The sequence below is a fragment of the Hemiscyllium ocellatum genome, chromosome 28 (assembly GCF_020745735.1).
Source record: "Hemiscyllium ocellatum isolate sHemOce1 chromosome 28, sHemOce1.pat.X.cur, whole genome shotgun sequence".
Classification (NCBI taxonomy): Eukaryota; Metazoa; Chordata; class Chondrichthyes; order Orectolobiformes; family Hemiscylliidae; genus Hemiscyllium; species Hemiscyllium ocellatum.
Genome location: NC_083428.1, coordinates 2,483,193 through 2,509,596, shown reverse-complemented (window position 1 = coordinate 2,509,596; position 26,404 = coordinate 2,483,193). Strand labels below are relative to the sequence as shown.

The following is a 26,404-nucleotide window of genomic DNA, read 5'->3' as shown; positions in this document are numbered from 1 at the left end:
GAGCGTCGCACTGTCGGAGGGTCAGTGCTGAGGGAGCGCCGCACTGTCAGAGGGTCAGTACTGAGGGAGTGCTGCACTGTCAGAGGGTCAGTACTGAGGGAGTGCTGCACTGTCAGAGGATCAGTACTGAGGGAGCGCCGCACTGTCAGAGGGTCAGTGCTGAGGGAATGCTGCACTGTCAGAGGGTCAGTGCTGAGGAAGTGCTGCACTGTCAGAGGATCAGTGCTGAGGGAGTGCCCCAGCAGTACCCTTTCAGGCAGTCTGTTCCTGAGCACAATAAACTGCTGTCTGGTTAATGTTGATTACCAATTACAAAGCCACTCTCCTACCCTTCACAAAGTTGAACACCTCGCTCAAATCCTCCTTTCTGAGACTGTTCCTAATACAGAGTGCAATCTCATTTGCTTTGATTTTAATTGTATAGAGCTGTCTCAGACATGATGGGCCCAATGGTCTCTTGATGTGATGTGAGTGGTGCTTAGTTCTCATGCAAAAGCCAAGAGAAGCAGTAATGACCTACAATCCTGTAGCACCTTTCACAACCTCAGAACATGCCAAAGCACCTGGGTGGCCAACAAAGCCCTTTTGAAAGTATCATCATGTTGGAACATAGAACAATACAGCACAGAACAGGCCCATCAGCCCTCGATGTTACTCCAAACTGTGAACTAATCTAAGCCTGTCCACTGTCACTATCCCATCATCATCCATGTGCTTATCCAAGGACTGTTTAAATGTCCCTAATGTGGCTGAGTTCACTACATTAGCAGGTAGGGCATTCCACGCCCTTACCACTCTCTGAGTAAAGAGCCTGCCTCTATCATCTGTCTTAAATCTATCACCCCTCAATTTGCAGCTATGCCCCTCGTACAGGCTGACGTCATCATCCTAGGAAAAAGACTCTCACTGTCTACCCTATCTAATCCTCTGACCATCTTGTATGTCTCTATCAAATCCCCTCTTAGCCTTCTTCTTTCCAATGAGAACAGACCCAAGTCCCTCAGCCTTTCCTCATAAGACCTTCCCTCCAGACCAGGCAACATCCTGGTAAATCTCCTCTGCATCTTTTCCAATGTTTCCACATTCTTCCTGTAATGGGGTGACCAGAACTGTACACAATATTCCAAGTGAGGCCGCACTAACGTTTTGTATAGTTGCAGCATGACATTACGGCTCCGGAACTCAATCCCTCTACCAATAAAACCTAACACATTGTATGCCTTCTTAACAGCACTATCCACCTGGGTGGCAACTTTCAGGGATCTATGTACATGAACTCCAAGATCCCTCTACACATCCACACTACCAAGGATCTTTCCATTGACCCAGTACTCTGCCTTCCTGTTATTCTTCCCAAAGTGCATCACCTCACATTTATCTACATTGAACTCCATTTGTCACCTTTTAACCCAATTCTGCAGTTTATTCAAGTCCCCCACAACCTGTAACATTCTTCCACCAACTTTTGTGTCATCTGCAAACTTACTAACCCACCCACCTATGCCTGCGTCCAAGTCATTTATGAAAATCACACACAGTAGTGGTCCCAAAACGGATCCTTGTGGCACACCGCTAGTAACCGGACTCCAGGCTGAATATTTTCCATCAACCACCACTCACTGCCTTCTTCCAGAAAGCCAAACTGCTAAACCACCCTCAATTCCATGCCTCTGAATTATCTCCAACAGCCTACCATGTGGAACCTTATCAAAGGCTTTACTGAAGTCCATGTACACCACGTCAACTGCCCTACCCTCATCTACATGCTTGGTCACCTTCTCAAAAATCTCAATGAGGTTTGTGAGACACGACCTGCCCTTGATGAAACCATGTTGACACTCTGAAATCAAATTGTTGCTTGCTAGATGATAATAAATTCTATCTCTTATAATTGATTCCAAAACTTTTCCTACAACAAATGTAATGCTCACTGGTCTATACTTACCTGGATCATCTTTACTGCCCTTCTTGAGCAAGGGCACAACACTTGCATTCCTCCAGTCCTCTGGTACTAAACCTGTCAACAACGATAACTCGAAGATCAAGACCAAAGGCTCTGTCATCTCCTTCCTAACTTCCCAGAGAATCCTCAGATAAATCCCATCCAGCCCAGGGAACTTAGAGTCATAGAGATGTACAGCATGGAAACAGACCCTTTGGTCCAACCCGTCCACACCGACCAGATATCCCAACCCAATCTAGTCCCACCTGCCAGCACCCGGTCCATATCCCTCCAAACCCTTCCTATTCATATACCCATCAGATGCCTCTTAAATGTTGCAATTGTACTAGTCCCCACCACTTCCTCTGGCAGCTTATTCCATACACGTACCACCCTCTGCATGAAAAAGTTGCCCCTTAGGTCTCTTTCAAATCTTTACCCTCTCACCCTAAACCTATGCCGTCTAGTTCTGGACCCCCCCACCCCAGGGAAAAGACTTTGTCTATTTTTCCTATCCATGCCCCTCATAATTTTGTAAACCTCTATAAGGTCACCCCTCAGCCTCCGCGCTCCAGAGAAAACAGCCCCAGCCTGTTCAGCCTCTCCCTATAGCTCAAATCCTCCAACCCTGGCAACATCCTTGTAAATCTTCTCTGGACCCTTTCATGTTGCACAACATCTTTCCGATAGGAAGGAGACCAGAATTGTATACAATATTCCAACAGTGGCCTAACTGAAGTCCTGTACAACTGCAATGTGACCTCCCACATTGTACTCAATACTCTGACCAATAAAAGAAAGCATACCAAACGCCTTCTTCACTATCCTATCTACCTGTGACTCCACTTTCAAGGAGCTATGAACCTGCACTCCAAGGTCTCTTTGTTCAGCAACACTCCCTAGGACCTTACCATTAAGTGAATAAGTCCTGTTAAGATTTGCTTTCCCAAAATGCAGCAGCTCACATTTATCTGAATTAAACTCCAAATGTGACTTCTCAGTCCATTGGCCCATCTGATCAAGATCCTGTTGTAATCTGAGGTAACCCTCTTCGCTGTCCATTACACCTCCAATTTTGGTGTCATCTGCAAACTTACTAACTACTGTATACCTCTTATGCTCGCATCCAAATAATTTATGTAAATGACAAAAAGTAGAGGACCCAGCACCGATCCTTGTGGCACTCCACTGGTTATCTACTTTCACTCCTTCTAGAATTGATAACACCTCCTCCTTACTAACCTCAATCCTTTCTAGTCTAATAGCCCGTATCTCAGTCTTCTCTCAATAATATTCACCTTTTCCTGAGTGAAAACAGATGAGAATTATTTGTTTAGCACCTCCTGATCTCCATAGGGTCCACACACAACTTTCCACTTCTGTCTTTGACTGGCCCTATTCCTACCCTTGTCATCCTTTTATTCCTCACGTACCTATAGGAATGTGGGAATCGTGGCTGACAGTTTGTGCACAGCAAGATCCCACAAAGAGAAATGTGGCCGTGGCAATGTCACGCATTTTAGTCTTTTATTGTTGAGAGTGAAAGTGAAAAATATTTGGCTTTTGATGCTTTGTAGCCGGAGAAAGAGAGGAGTTTGAGGGAGAGTGCTCTGAGCTGGAGGAGGATGATGGAAAAGTCGTGACTGAGACAGGAGGACCCTGATGGTGGATCCTGTCCTCTCACAGAGGATCCCCTGTCACAGTGTCGATCCCCTTGAACAGGGTAGATCCCCTGTCACAGTACAGATCTCTCACTGTGTGGGTACCTATCACTGAATGGATACCCTCTCAGATGTGGACCTTCTGTCAGTGTGGATCCATCTGTGTCTTGGTGTGGATCCTGTTTCAGTGTGAATCTCCTGCAGTCCAGAACCGGTGAGTTTTGTTGTGGGATCCCCTGGGATTACTGCGGGATTACCTGTGATCTCTGACACTTGGTGGTGTTTGTTTTACAGGGCTCCTGGAGGAGGACGTTCTTGGCCAAACCCAACAAACACGAACTCTGTGAGTAACAGAGCTGACCGACAGCCCCTGGTCAAATAGGAAATACATAGATGTAATTGCACAGTGACTCAGTGGATTTATTGACATAGGAGCAAGAGGGTAGTCACAGTTGGGGATTTGAATTTTCCTAACCTAGACTGGGCCTGCCAGAACATTAAGGGCTTACGTGGGGTGCAATTTATTAAGTGTGTTCAGGGAAGTTTCCTCGAGCAGTATATAGAGGGTCCTACTCAGGAAGGGTCAAAACCTGAACTACTCTTGGGAAATAGGAGAGGACAGGTGAAGGATGTGTCAGTGGGGGAGCATTTGGGACCAGTGACCATAGTTCTATTAATTTTAAAAATAGTTATGGAGGGGGACAAAACTGGTCCATAGGCTTGAGTTCTAAACTGGGGCAAGGTAAATTTTGACAGAATTAGACAAGAGCTTGCTGGGGTTGGTTGGAGTAGTCTGTTTGCAAGCAAAGGGACCTCTGGCAAGTGGGAGGCTTTTAAAAGTGAAATAGCTTGAGTTCAAGGTCCATATGTTCCTGTGAGAGTGAGGGGTAAGGTTGGCAGGAGCAGGGAACCCTGGATGACAAGAGACATTGAGACTTTGAGGCGTGGCTCAGGCACAGGCAACTGGGATCAAGGGAATCCCGGGAGGTATACAGGAGATACAGGGGTTTACTGAAGAAGGAAATCAGGAGGGTGAAAAGGGGGCACGAGATAGCCTTGGATTAGGATAGATCCAAAGAGGTTCTTTAATATATTAAAGGAAAAAGAATAACTAGAGAGAGAATAGGAGCCCTCAAGTACTTTTTCTCCTGTCCGGGAGCAACGGGAGACACAGCGGAGGTAAGGACTTAGTATATATTCGGGCAATGGCTAAACCCGAGATACTACACATGTAGTATCTCCCTCCCGCGCCCCTCCTCTAACCAGAAGATAAAGATTCTGTAAGGTAACGTTTTCTATCTTTTCTCTTCTTTCATATATTTAAGTGCATTGTTTGGTTTTAGTTAGTTCGTATAAAGCTAAGGCTTACAATGGCAGGGGACCCCAGACCCGTGGCATGTGCCTCTTGCCTGATGTGGAAGCTCAGGGACGTCTGATGTCCCTGGCTCTTACACTTGCAAGAAGCTGCTGTGTTGTTTGACCACATGAAGGCTCTGGAGCTGTGGATGGACTCACTGTGGAGCATCCGCGATGCTGAGGAGGTCGTGGATAGCATGTTTAGTGAACTGGTCACACCGCAGGTTAGAATTGCTGAGGGAGACAGTGAATGGGTGACCAAAAGGCAGAGAAAGAGTAGGAAGGCAGTGCAGGTGTCCCCTACGGTCATCTCCCTCCGAAACAGGTGTACCGTTTTGGACACTGTTGGGGGAGATGACTCACCAGGGGAGAGCAGCAGTTGCCAGGATCATGGCACCGTGGTGGGCACTGCTGTTCAGAAGGGCAGGAAAAAGACTCGTAGGGCCATAGTCATAGGGGACTCTATTGTGAGGGGAGTAGATAGGTGGGTCTGTGGTCAAAAACGGGGCTCCTGGTTGGTATATTGTCTCCCAGGTGCTCGGGTCAGGGATGTCAACGATTGGCTGCAGAGCAGTCTAAAAGGGGAGGGTGAACAGCCAGTTGTCTTGGTGCATATAGGCACCAACGATAGAAGTAGAAAATGAGATGAGATCCTGAAAGAAGAATTCGGGGAGCTAGGAGAGAAGTTAAAGGGGAGGACCTCAAACGTAGTGATCTCGGGTTTACTACCAGGGCCACGTGCTAGCCAGGGTAGAAATGAAAGAAAAAGCAGAATGAACACGTGTCTTGAGAGATGGTGTAGGAGGGAGGGGTTCAGATTTGTTGGACATTGGGACCAATTCTGGGGAAGGTGGGACTATTATAAATTGGACAGTCTACATCTGAACCAGACTGGAACTAATGTCGTTGGGGGAGTTTTTGCTCCTGCTGTTGGGGAGGTTTTAAATGAATGTGGCAGGGGGCTGGGAACCAGAGGAGAAGACAAGTCAGCAGCAAGATGGAAACTGGAGACTGTAAGAATCATGAAGGTAGCATTAATAGGGGGAAGAGTAGGCAGAGAGCAGGTGAGCGCAAAAGAACTGGTGGCCTGAAGTGCATCTACTTTAAAGCAAGGAGTACAGTGGGTAAGGCAGATAAACTTAGGGCTTGGATTGGTGCCTGGGAGTATGACGTTATTGCCATCAGAGACTTGCTTGAAGGAAGGGCATGATGATTGGCAACTAAATGTTCCAGGATATAGACGCTTCAGACAGGACAGGGAGGGAAGTAAAAGGGGGTGGGGTGGGGGGGGGGGGGTGATTGCATTGCTGGTCAGGGACGATATCACGGCCGTGCTAAAGGAGGACACTATGGAGGGCTTGAGCGGTGAGGCATTATGGGTGGAGCTGAGAAATAAGAAGGGTGCAGTTACATTGTTGGGGCTGTATTACAGACCTCCCAACAGTGTGGGTGAGGTAGAAGAACAAATAGGTAAACAGATTATGGAAAGATGTAGAGGCAACAGGGTGGTGGTGATGGGAGATTTTAATTTTCCCAACATTGACTGGAATATACTTAGCATCAGAGGTCTGGATGGGGCAGGATTTGTAAGATCTGGTACTGGGGAACGAACCAGGCCAGATGGTAGAAGTTGCGATGGGACTTTCTTTGGGAACAGTGACCACAATTTTGTAAGTTTTAGAATACTTGTAGATAAAGAAGAGAGTGGTCCTAAGTGAAGGGTACCAAACTGGGCCAAGCCCAATTATATCAAAATTAGGCAGGAGCTGGGAAATGTGGGTTGGCCACAGCTGTTTGAAAGGAAGTCCACATTTGATATGTAGGAGGCTTTCAAAGATACGTTAAAGATAGTGCAGGATAGGCATGTCCTGTTGAAGGCAAAGGATAGGAAAGGCAAGATTCATGAACCGTGGATGGCAGGAGAAATTGTACAACTGGCCAAGAGGAAAAGGGAAGCGTACATAAGGTCCAGGCAGATAAGAACAGAACAGGCCCTGGAGGAATATCGGAAGAGTAGGACAAGTCTTAAACAAGGAATCAAGTAGCTAAAAGGGGTCATGAAATAGCTTTAGTGAGCAGAATTAAGGAGAATCCCAAAGCATTTTATTCTTATATAAGAAGCAAGCAGGTAACTAAGGAAAGGATTGTTCCACTAAAAGATAACGAAGGAAGGCTATGTGTTGAACCTGAGAGAATGGGTGAGATCCTGAATGATTACTTTGCATCAGTGTTCACTGAGGAGAGGGACATGGTGAATGTTGAGATTAGAGATAGAAGTTTGATTAGTCTGAATCACGTTGGCATAAGTAGGGCAGATGTGTTGGGTAGGCTAGAGGTAATTAAGGTGGACAAATCCCCAGGACTGGATGGGATCTATCCCAGGTTGCTGAGGGAGGCGAGAGAGGAAATAGCTGGGGCCCTGACAGATATCTTTGTAGCATCCTTAAGTACAGGTCAGGGGCCGGAGGACTGGAGGGTTGCTCACGTTGTTCCCCCCTGTACAAGAAGGGTAGTAGGGATATTCTAGGTAAATGCTGAAAAATATGTTGCTGGAAAAGCGCAGCAGGTCAGGCAGCATCCAATGAGCAGGAGAATCGACGTTTCAGGCACAGGCCCTACTTTAGGAATGATTCCTGAAGAAGGGCTTTTGCCCAAAACATCGATTCTCCTGCTCCTTGGATGCTGCCTGACCTGCTGCACTTTTCTAGCAACACATTTTTCAGCTCTGATCTCCAGCATCTGCAGTCCTCACTTTCTCCTATTACAGGTAACTACAGACCAGTGAGCCTGACGTCAGTGGTGGGAAAGTTGCTGGAGAAGGTACTCATGGATAAGATCATTTTATGTTTGGAAAAGAATGGGCTTATCAATGATAGGCAACATGGTTGTGTGTAGGAGAGATTGTGCCCTACCAACTTAATAGAGTTCTTTGAGGAAGTGACCAAGTCGAAAGATGAAGGAAGGGCTGTTGATGACATATACATGGACTTCAGTAAGGTGTTTGATAAGGTTCCCCATGATAGGCTGATGGAAAAAGTGAAGTCACATGGTGGGCAGGGTGTTCTAGCTAGGTGGATAAAGAACTGGTTGAGCAACAGGAGACAGAGAGTAGTAGTTGAAGGGAGTTTCTCGAAATGGAGAAAGGTGACCAGTGGTGTTTCATAGTGAATGGCAGGGCCTTAAGGAGTGTAGTGGAACAGAGGGACCTTGGAGTTCAGGTGCCTGGTTCTCTGACAGCGGAGTCCCAGGTAGACAGGGCGTGAAGAAGGCTTTTGGACACTGGCCTTCATCAGTCAGGGCATTAAGTGTGGAGGTCGGCAAGTTATGTTGCAGTTATACAGGACATTGGTGAGGCTGCACTTGGAGTATTGTGCTCAGTTTTAGTCACCTTGCTATAGGAAGGATGCTATTAAACTGGAAAGAGTGCAGAAGAAATTTACAAGGACACTGCCAGGATTCAATGGTCTGAGTTATAGGGAGAGGTTGGACAAGTTAGGACGTTTTTCTTTAGCGCTTAGGAGACTGAGGGAGGATTTTATAGTAGTGTATAAGATCCGGAGAGGTATGGATAGGGTGAGTGCACTCAGGCTTTTTCCCAGGGTTGGGAAATCGAGGACTAGAGGGCATCAGTTTAAGGTTAGAGGGGAAAGAATAAAAGGGAACCTGAGGGGCAACTTGTTTAGATTAGATTCCCTACAGCCTGGAAACAGGCCGTTCGGCCCTACAACTCCACACCGACCCTCTGAAAAGTAACCTACCCAGTCCCATTTCCCTCTGCCTAATGCACCTATTGCTATGGGCAATTTAGCATGGCCAATTCACCTGACCTGCACATCATTGGACTATGGGAGGAAACCGGAGCACCCGGAGGAAACCCACGCAGACACAGGGAGAATGTGCAAACTCCACACAGACAGTCGCCCAAGGCTAGAATCAAACCTAGGACCCTGTGCTGTGAGGCAGCAGTGCTAACCACTGAGCCACCGTGCTGACCCACACAGACTTTTTTACACACAGCACATATATGGAATGAGCTGCCAGTGGAAGTGTTTGAGGAGGGTTCATTTATAGAAAAGGCATTTGGACAAATACATGGATAGGAAAGGATTAGAAGGATACGGGCCAAGTGCAAGAAATGGACCAGTTTGGGCCAATGGGCCTGTCTCGGTGCTGTAGGACTCTAGTTGTATTTTTTACTAGTTGTGACCAGTTCCTGTACTCCAGGTCCAATCTCACACACAAATATTGCAGATGAGCATTCAGGAATGTGGATAATATTTGAAAGAAGTGAGACTATCACGTATTCTAACAGATGAAAGGCTTAACAGACAATCAATTTTTCAATGTATAATTTCAGTTACATCACCCTGCAAATTTTTGCTATAAATTCTGTGTTACGATCGAGCCCTCCACAATCACCTGATGAAGGAGCATCGCTCCGAAAGCTAGTGCGCTTCCAATTAAACCTTTTGGACTATAACCTGGTGTTGTGTGATTTTTAACTTTGTACACCCCAGTCCAACACCGGCATCTCCAAATCATGATAATATTTGAGATTACACACTTTGGCTGTTGTCCTGGACTGACCTGTTATTAATAATGATCAAACATTAATCATTTCTTTCTCTCTCTGCTCTAGATTCCATATTCCTCGTCATCACCGGGCAGCTATGTGGTGAGTCAATCAAACTGATTTCAAACATTCGCCAAACCTCCCCCTCCTTTCCCCATCATCCCCCATTACTGCCTCTCCTCCAGCTGGTGCTTGCATCCTGTACACCCCCCACCCATCTCACCATAGACAGTGTAACCTTCCCTCCCGCCTCCCTCTCTTCCTTCCCGTCTCCACCTCTCCCACTGCCTCCCCATCCCCATCCCTCTCCCTCTCCTTTTCCCTTCTGCCTTCTCCTCCCTCCCCCTCCCTGCTCCTTTCACTCTCCCTGCTTCCCCCGAGCACCCTTTGTCTCTCACTCTCCAGCCACACAAACTATGCCCTAGTCTCCACTGCCTCTATCCCAAACCTGCAGCCATGCCGTGCACTCCCATTCCCACTCTTGTCTGGTCAGAACCCACACCCACACCCCCTCACCCCCACACTCCCCCCTACCACATGCCCATCCTGCCACAGGCAGCTGCTGTCCAGCCCTGGGTCTCTTTCGAGTCTCTTTGGAATAATGTGACGTTTCCTCTCTCAGGGAGCGCCAGGTGGTGGTCCTCCGGGAACATCAATCATTCCCAGTCCGGCAGGTAAGAGGCCTCTTACCTATAATCGTTGCAGCCAGAGGGTGAGAGTGAGCCCGGGGTTGGGAAATGGGAGGATTACATTGGAACCAGAACTGACTGGGGGGGGGGGGGGCAAGCAGTGTCTCTAATATAAAGCTCCTTCTACATTCTCCCCCATTAAACACACTCAGGAGAGGGACAGCATAGGGTTAGATACAGAGTAAAATTCTCCATCACTGCTGACTGTACCACACTAACATTTCCTCTCTCCATCCATGGCTGTGGGTGAGATTTCTGGTTTTCACTGAGTTTGCCTGAAGTTTGAGCAGATCAATGTGGAGACAGTACAAAGCTGTTTCACTCTCTGCCTGGGGGAGGGGGTGGACACTAGGGGTGGGGGAAGGCGACTGTTAACTCCTTGGTCTCAGATGCATTTTGAGTAAGAGGTGTTGATATTGCTCAGGGCATGTACCATTAATGGGGCATTAGCAAGTGTTGACACTGCTCTGGGAAGCCGAGGAGGAGATTGCAGAGCTTTTGGCTTTGATCTTTATGTTGTCATTGTCGACGGGAGTAGTTCCAGGAGACTGGAGGATAGCAAATGTTGTTCCTTTGTTCAAGAAGGGGAGTAAAGACAACCCTGGTATTTATAGACCAGTGAGCCTTACTTCAGTTGTGGGTAAAGTGTTGGAAAGGATTATAAGAGATAGGATTTATAATCATCTATAGAGGAATAAGTTGATTATGGATAGTCAACACGGTTTTGTGAAGAGTAGGTCGTGCCTCACAAACTGTGTTGAGTTCTTTGAGAAGGTGATCAAACAGGTGAGTGGGTTAAAGTGGTTGATGGGGTGTATACGGATTTCAGTAAGGTGTTCGATAAGGTCCCTTATCATAGGCTATTGCACAAAATACGGAGGCATGGGATTGAGGGGGATTTAGTGGTGTGGCTCAGAAATTAGCTAGTTGAAAAAAGATAGAGAGTGGTGGTTGATGGGAAATCTTCGAGTAAAAAATGAGGTCTGCAGATGCTGGAGATCACAGCTGAAAATGTGTTGCTGGTTAAAGCACAGCAGGTTAGGCAGCATCTCAGGAATAGGGAATTCGTGAAGGGCTTATGCTCGAAATGTCAAATTCCCTATTCCTGAGATGCTGCCTAACCTGCTGTGCTTTAACCAGCAACACATTTTCAGCGTTGATGGGAAATGTTCACCTTGGAGTTCAGTTACTAGTGGTGTTCTGCAAGGATCTGTTTTGGGGCCACTGCTGTTTGTCATTTTTAAAAATGACCATGATAAGGCAGAGGAGGATGGGTTAGTAAATTTGCAGATGGCGCTAATGTTGGTGGAGTTGTGGATAGTACCAAAGGATGTTGCAGGTAACAGAGGGACATAGATAAGATGCAGAGCTGGGCTGAGAGGTGGCAAATGGAGTTTAATGTGGAAAAGTGTGAAATGTTTCACCTTGGAAAGAGCACCAGGAATGCAGAGTACTGGGCTAATGGTAAGGTTCTTGGTAGTGTAGATGAGCAGAGAGATCTCGGTGTCCATTTACATAGATCCCTGAAAGTTTCCACCCAGGTTGGTTTAGTTGTTAAGGAAGCGTATGGTATGTTGGCTTTTATTGGTAGAGGGATTAAGTTTTGAAGCCACGAGGTCATGCTGCAGCTGTACAAAACTCTGGTGCAGCCGCACTTGGAGTATTGCGTACAGTTCTGGTCGCCACTTTATAGGAAGGATGTGGAAGCTTTGGAAAGGATGCAGAGGAGATCCACCAGGATGTTGCCTGGTAAGGAGGGAAGGTCTTATGACGAAAGGCTGAGAGACTTTAGGCTGTTTTTGTTAGAGAGAAGAAGGTTGAGAGGTGACACAGTTGAGACATGTAAGATAATCAGAGGGTTAGATAGGGTGGACAGGGAGAGCCTTTTTCCTCAGATGGTGATGACTAACACGAGGGGACATAGCTTTAAATTGAGGGGTGATAGATATAGGACGGATGTCAGAGGTAGTTTCTTTACTCAGGGAGTAGTCGGGCGTGGAATGCCCTGCCTGCAACAGTAGTAGACTCACCAACTTTAAGGGCATTTAAATGGTCATTGGATAAAAATGTGGATGAGAATGGAATAGTGTAGGATAGATGGATTTCAGATTGGTTTCACAGGTTGGAGCAACATTGAGGGTCAAAGGGCCTGTAGTGCGCTGTAATGTTTTATGTTCTGAACACATCTTACACATGAAATCTTTTTGAACATCAGTTCTTCAAAATGCTGGCAAACTGTCACTGCTTCACCTCCATTGTGACCTTCAGCTTCTGTTGTTTTCTTCTTAGACTCCACAAACTCCGGTGAGAACATGTACACAATGATTGCGCCGTTGGGAGCAGGAAGCAGCCGTGCCAGTGTAAGTCTGTGCCAGTGACAGGGCAAGACGGGGGTATGGCTGCCAAACAATTTAATTCGGTCATAAGTGGCACAGTGGCTCAGAAGTTTGCACTGCTGCCTCAGTGCCAGGGACCCAGGTTCGATTCCGGCCTTGGGTGACTGTCTGTGTGGAGTTTACACATTCTCCCCGTGTCAACAAAGAAAATTTACAGCCCAGGAACAAGCCCTTCAAGTCTGAGCTGATCCAAATGTACTGTCTAAACCTGTCGGTCAATTCCTAAAGCATTGGTAACCCTCAGCTCCTTACCTACTCATGCAGTTATCCAGATGCATCTTAAATGCCCACCACCCTCTGTGTGAAATACTTGCCGCATGTATCCCCCTTAAACTTTCCACCTCTCACCTTGAAAGCATGACCTCTGGTTATTGAATCCTTCACCCTGGGGAAAAGCTTGTCTCTATCCCCCCTGTCTATACCCTTCATGATTTTGTAAACCTCAATCAGGTTCCTCCCTCAATCTCCTCTTTTCTAGTGAAAATAAACCTAACCTACTCAACCTCTCTTCATAGCTAGCACCCTCCATACCAGGCAACATCCTTGTAAACCTTCTCTCACCTTCTCCAAAGCATCCACATCCTTTTGGTAATGTGGCGACCAGAACTGTACACAGTATTCTAAATGCAGCCGAACCAATGTTTTGTACATTTTTAACATGACTTGTCAGCTCTTATACTCAATACCCTGTCCACTGAAGGCAAGCATACCAAATGCCTTCTTGACCACTCTATCCACCTGTGCAGCAACCTTCAGGGTATAATGGACCTGCTCTCCCAGATCTCTCTGCCCATCAACTTCTCCCAAGGCTCTTCCATTCATTGTATAATTCGCTCTAGAATTAGACTTGCCTCAATGCATTCCTCCGGATGCTCCGGTTTCCTCCCACAATCCAAAGATGTGCAGGTTAGGTGAGTTGGTCATGTTAAATTGCCCATAGTGTTGGATGCATTAGTCAGGGTAAATATAGGGTAAGGGAATGGGGCTGGGTGGGTTACTGTTCAGAGGGTTGGTGTGGATTTATTGGGCTGAAGGACCTGTTTCCAAATTTAATCTAATAAGCCCAGAGAAATGTCTGCCTCAGTTGTTTGTCAGCCTCAGTTCCTCTGGATTAAGGTGTGATGCTGAGGCTGGTTTTACTAATCTGACCTCCTGCTCCTAATGAACTCTCCAGTCTCAGGACAGGCTTGTGTATGATGTACACTGCAGTTACATAGTCTGCTGACATTCACTGACAGCCTTTGCACTTGACACCAATGAGATTGTAAACAGTGAAGATTGGGACAAAGGAACTCACTTCCATCCAGGAAATCTGAACACATCTCTCCAATAGTTGGCTGCGGAAACCCTGACCATGTGATCGTTATCTCTGCACTTGACTATTCTAGGATAATCCTGCCTGCTTTCCCAAATATTACCATCCATGATCCTCAGTTCCTTTAAAGTTCTGCTGCTGTGTGTCCTAAATTGCATTCATCAATCGCTCTCTAGATTTCACATTCCATGACTATGTCTCCTCCTCCAGCCCCTACATCCCTCCATATCTCTCAACTCCTCTATCCCCTACACTCCTCCCTATCCCTGACACGTCCTCTAGCCCCTACAACCCTCCCTATCCCTGTCACTTCCTCCAGCCCCTACATCCCTCCCTATCCCTGTCCCATCCTCCAGCCCCTACATCCCTCCCTATCCCTGTCACATCCTCCAGCCCCTAAATCCCTCCCTATCCCTGTCACATCCTCCAGCCCCTAAATCCCTCCCTATCCCTGTCACATCCTCCAGCCCCTATACCCCCTTCCTATCCCTGTCACCTCCTCATGACCCTACACCCCCTCCCTATCCCTGTCACATCCTCCAGCCCCTACATCCCTCCCTATCCCTGTCACTTCCTCAAGACCCTAGATCCCTCCCTATCTCTGTCACATCTTCCAGCCCCTAAAACCCTCCCTATCCCTGTCACATCTTCCAGCCCCTACATCCCTCCATATCTCTGTCACTTCCTCCAGCCCCTACAACCCTCCCTATCCCTGTCACATCCTCCAGCCCCTACATCCCTCCCTAGCTTGATTTGATTGATTTATTTACTGTCACATGTACCTCAGTACAGTGAAAAGTTCTGTTTACAAGCAGTACAGGCAAATCGTAGAAAGCAAGGACATAAAGATCATCGGGTGAGAAATATATTTAGACACAGGCATACAGATTATGTTACAAAGGGCGTGTACTGGGTGAGATCAATATTAACAAAATCAACATTATTTGAAGTTAGAGAGTACATACATCAGTCTAATAACAACCGGGAAGAAGCTGTTCCTGAACCTGTTGATGCGTGTGTCCCAGTTTCTGCATCTTTTGCCTGATGGAAAAGGCAGTAGTGTTACCAAAGTTCGATGAGTATTTAATAATGTTGGCATCTGTTCTGTAGCAGTGAGGTGCGTAAATGGAGTCCATGGATGGAAGGTTGGCTTCTGGGGTGTGCACATGACTTTTTGTAGTTTCTTATGTTCCTGAGCAGAGCAGTTGCCGTACCACCCATATGCACCCGGACAGTATACTCTCAATGGTGTATCTATAAACGTTGGTGAGGGTCCTTATAGACATGCTGAATATCCTGAGCCACCTGAGGAAGAAGAGGTGGTGTGGTACCTTCTTAACTATTGCATCTACGTGGGAAGTCCAGGACAGGTTGTTGGTGTTCGTCATTCCGATGAATCTGACACTGTCTACCCTCTCTACTTCAGCTCCATTTGTATAGATGGGGGCATGTTCTGCTCCTGTCTTCCTGAAGTCAATGATCAGTTCTTTAGTCTTCCCGATGTTGAGAGGGAAGTTGTTCTTATTGCACCATGTCACCAAGCCGCCTATCTCCTTTCTATATTCTGACTTGTCGTTATTAGATATCTGTCTTACCATGGTATCTCGGTCACCCCCTCCAGCTCCTACACCCCTCCCTACACTGCATTGATTTTCATCACTGAGTTGTTTGCAGTATCACCTTCAGCTGCCTGGAATTTCCTCATCCAATCTCTCCACTTGTTGTTCCTCTTCTAAGACAATTTTTGAAAGTTCTTAATCATCCAAATAGCATGTTACTCGGTGTCTATTATTACTTACTAATCCTCTTGTGAAGCACTTAGGGGGAAGAGTGAAATTGCAATCATCAACTTTGATAAGATTCTTAGAAATTCCCTTTTGTGTAATTGCTGTCTAGGAAATGTGACAGCCAGATCCTACAAATAGTAATGTGATCATAACCAGAGAACCTGTTTCGGTGATGTGTATTGAAAGATAAATACTGGTCCCAGGGCTCCAGGGATAAAGCAGTAATTCTGGGACATTTATCATCATCCCAATAGGAGCTTCTCAATACAACAGTATGACTCCAAGTTCCAGTGTAACTGAAAGGCTCAATAGCTGAGAGATGAGTGTCCATCTGAACACATTGGTCAATGAAGGAATGCTGTAAAATCTAATATTGCAATGACAGGCAACTTGTGGTGGCTCAGGGTGTGAACCAGATCAGCCTGAGGTTCCCCGTTCTCATTGTCTAATCAAACCTTTTTTTTTGCATTCAGTTCCAGATGGGTCCAGGAGCTGAGGGCCCATTGGCTGGAATGGCAGGCATGGAGCCTCACCACATGAACGGGACACTAGGTAATGCCACGTGGCCTGGAATCACATAGAGTAATACCGACCTTAGCCTGGAGTATTACAGAGTAATACAGATGTTATGATGTACCTTGGTTTCTCTGTTTGAAAAGGCAGCTTAGAAATCATTGTCCCTTCTGGGAACAGATATGAACATTTAGCAATGAGTAAGATATATCTTTCTTTCTGTAATGAAATAATAGCTTTCTTAATACAACTAGGAAGAGTCTTTGGTGTTTAACACCATAAAGATCTTTAATATAATCATTGGCATATTTAACTGTCAAACCAAGTTTGACATTATTTACTTTAGTCAGAAGAACAGAAAAACAGAATACAGCGGGATGTAAGAATACGTTATTGAACCCGATGTGTTTTTGCAACAATTGACTAGTCACACGGTTATCATTAGATTGTTATTGAATTCCAACTGCACCAGCTGCCGAGTTAGGGTTCAAACCTTTCTGCCCAGGACATGAGCCTGGGGTTGTCCAGTTGCTCCTGACATTACCACAACGTCACCACCTCAGGAAATGTAAACACTGAGAAGAATCTCAATAGGGTAGACACTGGGAGATTGTCTCCCTGGGAGAACAGTGTCAGGAGAAGGAGCTGAGAGGGAGACAAATTCCTTCACCCACCAGGTGGTGAGTCCTTGAAATTCTTTACCCCACAGTGAAGGGGGTGCTGTAATCAGTGAATATGTTTAATTCTGATGTGGACGGATCTTTGGTCTCTCAGGGAATCGAGGGAAATGGGGAAGATTCAACCCAGAATCAGCCATGTCCGTGTTCAATGGCAGAGCAAGCTTGACCTGCTCCTGCTCTAATTTCTTATCTTAACATTGTAACAGAAAGTGATGAAACTCTGCGTCTAGAGTAACACAGAGTAATTTGACCCTGGACCTGAAGTAACACATAGTAATCTGAAACAAACACAAAGAATGCTGAAGAAATTCAGCAGGTCTGACAGCCTCTGTGGAGAGAGTTCTTCAAGTCTGCAGTCAGCCTGTAGGTGTCTGATTGTCTCTTCATCTTCTGCAGGTACTGCTGATTTGGACGGGTTGTCTAAGGTATGTTCAAAGCTGCTGCAGCTCACTGGTTGTTTATTTGACTGGCCTGTTGTTTTATTGAGACTACAATAGTCCATTCAACATGACTCATCTATCCTGCTGTCACACTTCACCGTAACATTTTGTTTCATTCATTCTTGGGGTGCTTGATCTCGACATTATGGAGTCATGGAACCTTAACCAATTCCCTTAGGAACCAGGAGGAAAGTTCTCCGTTGGTTGGAGTCAGACCTGGCACAAGGAAAGATGGTTTTAGTTGTTGGAGGTCAGTCTCCTCAGCTGCAGGTTAGCTCTGCAGCAGTTTCTCAGGGCAGTGTCTGAGGCCCAAGCATCTTCAACTGCTTCATCACCATTCAAAACTCCTCAGATACTGAAACAGTCCATATCCACATCCAGGCTTGAGCTGACAAGGACCAGTAACATGCATGCAACACAAATGCAAGACAATGACCATTTCCAAGAAGAGTGAATCTTCTTTGTTGTTCAATGGTATTATCATTGCTGAATTCTCCACTATCAATATCCTAAGGTTTACCGCTGACCAGAAACTCAACTGGACCAGCCATATAAATTCTGTTGCTACAAGAGCAGGTCAGAGGTTCGGAGGACTGCATCAAGTAACTCACCTCCTGACTCCCCAAAGCCTGTCCACCATCTACAAGGCACAAGTCAGGGATGTGATGGAATACTCCTCACTTGCCTGGATGGGCGCAACTCCAACAACACTCAAGAAGCTTGATACCCTCCCGAGTAAAGCAGCCCACTTGATTGGCACCATATCCACAAACATCCATTCCCTCCACCACTGATGCCCAGTAGCAGCAGTGTACCATCTACAAGATGCACTGCAGAAACTCACCAAGTCTCCCTTGGAAGTATGTTCCTGACAAACCTCAACCATGTAGAGGGACAAAGACAGCAGACACATGGGAATACCTCCCCACGCAAGTTCCCATCCAAGCCACTCACCATCCTGACTTGTGAAAATACATCACCGTTTCTTCAGTGTCACTGGGTCAAAATCCTGGAATTCCCTCCCTAAGGGCATTGTGGGTCAACTTTCAGCACATGGACAGCAGCAGTTCAATAAGGCAGCTCACCCCCACCTTGTCAAGGGGTAACTAGGGATGGGCAATAAATGCTGTGTGTAGAAAATTTGGCAAAAATGTTACACAAGATCCCATAAACAGAAATAATGATAGTGATACTGATCAGAGGAGCTGTGTTTAGTGATGTTGTTTGAAGGATCAATATTCAGATCCCCAGGAAACTCCCCATGCTCTTCCTCAAAACAATAAGTCATAGGATCTTTTATACTCATATATGTGCTGCATCCACCACCAACTCTGTAGACAGTGCAGCACTCCCTCATCACCAACCTCAGCCTTGATTATGGGCTTGAGTCCCTGAAGTGGAACTTGAATTTAGGGTAGATGCTCTACTTGCTGAGACATGGCTGGCATATTGAGCACGGCTGTGGAGAACATGATCTTGGAACTCCTGAGAAATGTGCTTTCCTCTCTGTCTGAGGCAAGTTACAGCCCCTGGGTCCACACTTGGACCTCCCAAGAAATTGGGCTTTTGCACTCTTCAGACTCACCTGGGAACTCAGTTTAAAGCAAAGACCAGTCAGAGACAGCGTTCCAGTCATATCTGTGCCTGAATCTTGGCCTGTCTGCAATAAGCACAAGTAGCAGTGAATTGACCAGTGAGATTGAGAAGTGACCTTATAGAGGTTTACAAAATCATGAGGGGTATAGATAGGGTTAACGGTAGGTATCCTTTCCCTAGGAGGGGGGATTTCAAGATTTGGGGCACATTTTTAAGGTGAGAGGAGAGAGACTTAAAAGAGACATGAGGGGCAATTTTTTTACATGGAGCAAAAGGTTTGCATATGGAATGAACTTCCTGAGGATACAGTTACAACATAGAACATAGAAAAGTACAGCACCATCCTTTTGACCCACGAAATTGTGTTGAGGTTTAATCCTAATGTAAAATATAACAACTTAACCTACGTACCCTTCAACTCACTGCTATCCATGTGCATGTCCAGCAGTTACTTAAATGTCCCCACCACAGCTGGCAACTTCCATGCATTCACAACTCTCTGCGGAAAGAATCTACCTCTGACATCTCCTTTACACCTTTCTCCTAATATCCTCAAGCTATGACTCCTTCCTTGTACCAGTCAATCCTGCCCTGGGGAAAAGTCTCTGGCTATTGACTCTATCTATTCCACTCATTATCTTTATACCTCGATCAGGTCTCCTCTCTTCCTCCTTCTCCCCAGAGAGAAAAGTCTGAGCTTATTCAACCTTTCTTCATAAGGCAAGCCCTCCAGTCCAGGCAGCATCCTGGTAAACCTTCCTTGCACCCTCTCCAAAGCCTCTGTATCTTTCTTATAGTCGGGCAACTAGAACTGGACATAATATTCCAAGTGTGGTCTCACCAGGGACTTGTAGAGCTGTTAATGAAAGCCAAAACACCATATGCTTTCTTAACAACCCTATCCACTTGGGAGGCATCTTTGAGGAATCTATGTACTTGCACACCCAGATCCCTCTGTTCCTCCACACTGCCAAGAATCCTGTCTTTAACCCTATATTCAACATTCGAGTTCGATCTTCCAAAATGCATCACTTCACATTAATCCAGGTTGAACTCCACCTGCCATTTCTCAGTCCAGCTCTGCATCCTGTCTATGTCACGCTGCAGCCTGCAGTAGCCCTCTATATTATCGATGACACCTCCAACCTTTGTGTCATCTGCAAATTTACTAACCCACCCCTCCATCTCCTCATCCAAGTCATTTATAAAAACTACAAAGAGCAGAGGCCAAAGAACAGAGGCCTGCGGAACTCCACTCAACACTGACCTCCAGGCAGAATACTTTCCATCTCCAACCACTCTCTGCCTTCTGTCAGCCAGCCAATTCTGAATCCAGATAGCCAAATCTCCCTGTATCCCATACTTCCTGACTTTATGAATGAGCCAACCATGGGGAACCTTATCAAATTAACATTTAAAAGTTACATTTTGGAGAAGTACATGAATAGGAAAGATTTGAAGGGATATGGAGCAGGCAGGTGGGACTGGTTTAGTTTGGGATTATGTTTAGCTTGGACTGAAGGATGTTTCCCTTCTGTATGACTCTATCACAGTTTAAAAGCATGCGTCAAGCTAATATCCTGTCTCCATCTGGTGGCTCCATGCTATCATGTTTTCAGTTTCCTGCATCAGTTCCTGATCTTAGTTTGGAATTATCCTGGATTAATTCTTCATTTTTCTAAATACAGTTGGAATTTACTATGGAGATTTAGAGGGATGGTAATTGATGGAAAGATTAGGGGCTGGGGCATGGGAATTACTAATTGGGAACACAGTGAAGGTTATGAATCAATTAACACAACACCTCAGATGTTAGTACATCAATGATCAATGTTCCTCATCCTTGTCCTTTTAGAATTCACCAAACAACATGACTGGGATGAGCAATCCCCCCGGAACACCTCGTGATGATGGCGAGCTGACAGGAAACTTTTTAAACCCATTCCAAAATGAAAGTGTAAGTTGGCTACAGCTTTCTCACACCTTCCTGTCTCAGCTGTTTTCTTCCAGTTAGTACAAACTGTCCCAGTCTCAGTAGTCAATGCTACTGGATGAAACTGCCAATCAGTCAGATATTTCACTGATGAGCTTCTAGATGCATCAACATTTGAGGTTGGTCTTTTAGTATTTGAACATGAGAAAAAAAAACATAGGGCTACAGGATAAGAGAGAAGACTGTGGGGTGGCACAGTAGCTCAGTGGTTAGCACTACTGCCTCACAATGTCAGGGACCCAGGTTCGTTTCCAGCCTCAGGCAACTGTCAATGTGGGTTTCCTCTGGATGCTCTGGTTTCCTCCCAAAATCACAAAGATGTGCAGGTGAATTGGCCATGCTAAATTGCCCTGAGTATTCAGGGATGTGTAGGTTAGGTGCATTAGTTAGGGTTAAAAATAGGGTAATAGGGTAAGGGAATGGGTCCAGGTGCTTTACTCTTCAGAGGGTCGGTGTGGAAGTTTTGGACTGTTTCTACACTGTAGGGATTCTATGGAGAAGAGGGAATAATTGGGCAAATGTTTCAAAGAGCTGGTGTGTATACAGTGGGCTGAATAGCTCCTCCGTGAAGATCTTTTCATGTGCTGTGCTTTCATTTTGCAGTACTCTCCCAGTATGACAATGAGTGTGTGACCAAATCCTCAAAAACCCCCTCATCCGGTCCTCGTGCAACCCAGCTGGAAGTGAGAAGATTATATTCACATGGGAGACCAATCCCATTCAAAATAAATCATAATCCAATGCAGTGATGAATCCGCAGAGGTTACAGTGCGACAAGCTGCCTGTGGAGGCCTATGGTTTTCTGGAGGAACTGAAGAAATTATCAACTAGGGGGATGGATGGGGGCAGGGACCAAAGGAGGAGAGTGACAGAATGAAAGAGCAGTGCAGCGTGATCAAAGACATTTTCTTATTTTAAGATTTTTTTTGTATCAAATGTATTGTCCATTCAGACAACAAAGAAACAAGATTGAGGTCTCAATCTGGAGCAGATTTGAGCAAGCGCACTGTGTGAATATTTCAGCTGCTATGTTTGATCAAGCCACACCATCCTGTCTGCAACTCAGTGATACTGAACTTGATGACCTTTCAAAGAAGGTGGATTGGTGAGGTGGGGGCTGGAATTGTATTGATAGCTAATGAGCTGATTTTTTTTCCCTCCAGCTCACTGATGCTTGTGGCTGGGCCCTGTATTTGCTTAGCTCACAAGTACTGACTGGCCCAACTATTAAATTGCAAAGTTTATTCAGACTGTTTACCTGTGTATAACAGGCTCTTGCAACAGCAAGGGGCTAGTAGGTAATGTGCTGGTATCGGCTGAATTGATAACGTTGGGCAGGGCACTGACAGAGCGTCCTTGGGATCTTTAAAGTTTATCAAAGACGCCAGGACTGTGTGCTACAGAGCAGCTTCACATCACAACCAACAACATTTGATAACACAAGCCCATTGCAAGGTGAAACCTAATCTTTTGACCTTGGAAGGAGATAATTGTGGGGCTTCATTGAATTATACAGGATTGTGGGTAAATTGTTAATTCAGGGATTCTTCCAATAAAGTCACATGGTCAAAGCAGAAAGAAGTTAATTTACTTCAAACCATGCAGAATTAAGAGAAAACATTTGAGATATTTTACGAAAGTGTCAGATGAAGTGACGAGAAATGGTGCACTGCTAGGTATTTCTGCTTGGATAGTCCAAGTGTCTCCTATGTCTAGTTCTAAAAACTGACCATTCTCCCAGAGAAGGCAATGTTTTCTTCAGATTATTCCAGGTATTTTTCATGCATTGATGCTGCATCTAACGGAGGTTAATGCATCCTTTAATCCCCACACACAACAGTTGTGAAGGGTAATGCACTTCATTCTTGTGAATGAAGCTGCATTACCCTTCTGAATTATTTTTTAGATTTTTCACTATTTATTATTGAGCCAAATTGCAGCATTGAGCCAAATGGATCAGACCAACTACTGATAATCAGTTCCTTGTTCTCTCTTTGTCTCCCACGCAGCTTCTCTTGCATGCTCAGGCTCTCTGACTTGAGTGCAAACTCTAGCATGCTCTCACACACTTGAAACAATTAAGTTTTAACATTTCCTCTCAAACACTTGCAGTCCCTTTAGCACATTCCATATCTTTCTTTTCAGGAAAGTTGGGAAAATAACCAATGTCCAATTTGTGCTGAAATTCAAGTCCTAACTTCAAGCTTCCCTCAAGGCCGTTGGTTGCTCTTTTCACATTTGATTGTCCATTCCTCAGACTCGGATACTGAAGTTGTTGAAATTTCGATCCTGGAAGATTGCCTTATGTTCCCCCATGCCTAGAACGTATGTTGTAGTGGCATTAGTGCTGTCCGTCAGGGTGCCTGCCCAGGTTAGGTTAGTAAGAGGTGACAGGAGTGTCAAATATCAATAGTGCATTAACAAGTAATTGCACTGAGAAACTAACCCTCATATCCTGAATGAGTAAGCTGCAGTGTGAACACACTCTCAATGTGCTGCTAACACAAAGACCCAGAGTGTAACTAGCACAAAGGGATCATAGAGCTGTAATTGCTGGATATTGGGGGGGGGGGGGGGGGGGGGGGGGGGAGAAAAAGAGGAGCTTTAGGCTAGCCAGGGATTCCAACCAGACCCCCCCAAACTCCTGCCCCATCAATCACTATCCATTAATTGAGTGTTAGGTGGAGGGGGTAACAAGCTGCAGGACATACTGTGATATCACAGGATCATGTAACTTTCTAATCCTTTCTACATTCAATGTGAAATAATGTGATGGGTTACTGTGGTGAGGAGGCTGATACCTGTGTACCCAAAATAGACAAAAGTTGGGGGTAAGGTGCTCCATAGACAAGATCACTATAACTTCCACAGTCATGATACAAAAATTTTAAAGTTTGCCACTTGACATGAAGGACCTCAGTCACATAGTGATGGGACTTATACAGGAATTTAAAATGGATATATCTAATAACTCTGTACACCCCCAAATTCATAGTCTACCAACTGATATATAATTAAACAGTAAACATTGTTATATCCTGACAGTATTAAAACTGAAGTTGACTCCTACTTGAGGCAGTTTGCTGATCCCAATCCCATAGACCATGGTTTGCCAGTCACTGTGTATACATATTGTCACCTGTGTATGTTCTTTATATATTGTAAAGATGCTTTAGATGATCAGTTGCATATTAAACTGCATCAATAAACATCAAGGATTCTGATTTCTTATTCAAAACGTAGCTCTCTTTCAACAAGCAAACAGGTCACACACACAGTTCATTAAAATTGCAGCAGTCTTCCTCTAGGTGAGTTCCTAGCATCTATTCATTTCCACTCAGTTGCTTGTTCCCAAATCCTTATATGCACTACACCCCACAAACTTATTATCCCATACTCCTGATTCCCCCTCAGTCCATAATAGCCCAACCAGTCCTATTTTTCACTCACTTACACAGTATATAGGGATCAGGGCAAGGAATAACATGATAGAGCAGGTAAAAGAGGAAGAGTGGAGAGGAAAAGTGGAACAAGTGCAAAGACTGGGAAGATCTCATCCTGCTATTGAGAGAAACGTTTAGGTAATGCTTTCAGATTAAGATGGCAATTAGACATAATCCATAGTTCAGCAAAGATAGGTGACAACACCTCCTCCATCATAATCCTCTTCACTGGTACCCACAAGGCTGTGTACCCAGCCCCTTATTCACTCACAATTGTGTGGCCAAGTTCAGCCCTAACTCCATTTTCAAATTTGCCGATGATACAACCACAATGGGTTGAATTTCGATGTCAAGACATAATACAGGAAGGAGATGGACAGCTTAGAGGCATAGTGAAAAGACAATCTCTCCCTCCAAAATGTCAGCAAAATGAAGGAACCAGTATTGGACTTCAGGAAGCGGAGTAGAGGGCATATCTGTATCAATAGTGCTGAGGTGGAGGTGCAAGAAATCACAGTCGTGAATACAGCCCAGTCCATCACAAAAACCAGCCTTCCTTCTATTAACTCCATCTACACTTCCCACTAGCTCACAAAGGCTGCCAAAATAATCAAAGATCCCTCCCATCCAGGTTACACTCTTCCACTTAAATCGATCAGGTAGAAGATAGTTTGAAAACACATCCCAACAGATTTAACAGTAGGACAAACACTATCAGACTAAAGAACAAAATTTTCATGTGCTACAGCTGATCATCTTCTACACCTTCTCTGTAGCTGCACCACTATTTGGCATTCTGTTACCCAGATGTACTTATGAAAAGGTATGATTTGATTAGTTCGTATTGCTTAATACTTTTCACTATCTCAATACATGCAATAATAAATCAAATCCCAGAACAAGTTATGGAGGGTCAGACATTTAAAAAGTGCCCATGGGCAGACACAATTAAGAGGGGATGAGATTTTACTAGTTTCACAACAGTAAACTAAATGTTATCAGAACACAATTAACAGATTGTACAGATTACTGGATGCTTATTTTAAAAAGCAAGGCTTTTCAAAGATACTTGTTCCACTTCTGCATTAACAATGTGCCACATCAGGAAAACTAATGTGGTTCCTTGCATCAGGAAGATTCTCTCAACACTAGTAGCATTCACACTGAAGTAGAGGTTTCAAATCACATACCAGAGCCTTGAATATAGATATCTGGACCCAGCTCAGTGTTACACCAGATTCTAGATCAGAGTGGTGCTGGAAAAGCACAGCAGGTCAGGCAGCATCTGAGAAGGAAAATGCTGATTATCCTGCCTGACTTGCTGCGCTTTTCCAGCACCACTCTGATCTAAAAAAAATCTGGTTTCCGGCATCTGCAGTCTTCACTTTTGCCTGTTTCACCATTCTCTGAAATCTCTAAAAATGAGCCAGTATGTAATAATGCTCCCTAAATGAGTGATTCTGAACTCTATTCCCACAATTGCTGATGAATATTAATTGCCCATGCAACTCAGGCCATCAGAATCTTCTTTAAAAAAAGTCATCTTGTAACAGTAAAAGGTACACAATTGAGGTGATGCAGAAGGCAACCTTTTACCTTGGGAGCATGCACTCCAGTCAAACAATCCATAGCTGGTGAAGTAATTACAAACATGTGTGACCTTTGACAAAGTTACTACAAATAAAATGCCAGATAACATGCAGATCATATTTTAAAAATATGGTAACCATCACTTAATTGGGAAACCTTATTTTGCATGGTCAAGTTGGACTGAAGGGTGTGCTGCTATGTTGTATGCTTCTAACCCAAAAGACATTGGTATAGACCACCATTGAAAAAGGAAAGTTTGAAAGACAAGGTAAAATAATTGTGAACTACATGAAGATATTGAAGTTTGGGACCCAGCTGCTACTGGTGGAATAACAAGGGAGGATATGAAAAAAAAGTTGCAAAAATTGTTTACCCTAATTTTTCTCCACCAATAGCAACAGCATTCAAATTGATGTACAATGCTTTGGAA

The 26,404-nt window shown here is 45.0% G+C and overlaps 1 protein-coding gene across 3 annotated transcripts in view; it reads left to right on the top strand.

The window, feature by feature from the left end:
• The window catches only part of ssbp4 (single stranded DNA binding protein 4), a 116,704-nt gene extending 93,211 nt beyond the window's left edge, over positions 1-23,493 (top strand). For all 3 annotated transcript variants that reach the window (XM_060846513.1, XM_060846512.1, XM_060846511.1), the window contains 8 exons: positions 3,898-3,946; positions 9,599-9,634; positions 10,155-10,206; positions 12,511-12,581; positions 16,193-16,271; positions 17,309-17,337; positions 20,804-20,905; positions 21,545-23,493. In XM_060846513.1, coding sequence (XP_060702496.1) covers positions 3,898-3,946; positions 9,599-9,634; positions 10,155-10,206; positions 12,511-12,581; positions 16,193-16,271; positions 17,309-17,337; positions 20,804-20,905; positions 21,545-21,574 — 448 coding nt within the window. In that variant the 3' untranslated portion in view covers positions 21,575-23,493. The remainder of the gene's footprint in view (positions 1-3,897; positions 3,947-9,598; positions 9,635-10,154; positions 10,207-12,510; positions 12,582-16,192; positions 16,272-17,308; positions 17,338-20,803; positions 20,906-21,544) is intronic.
• The last annotated feature ends 2,911 nt before the right edge of the window (positions 23,494-26,404 follow it).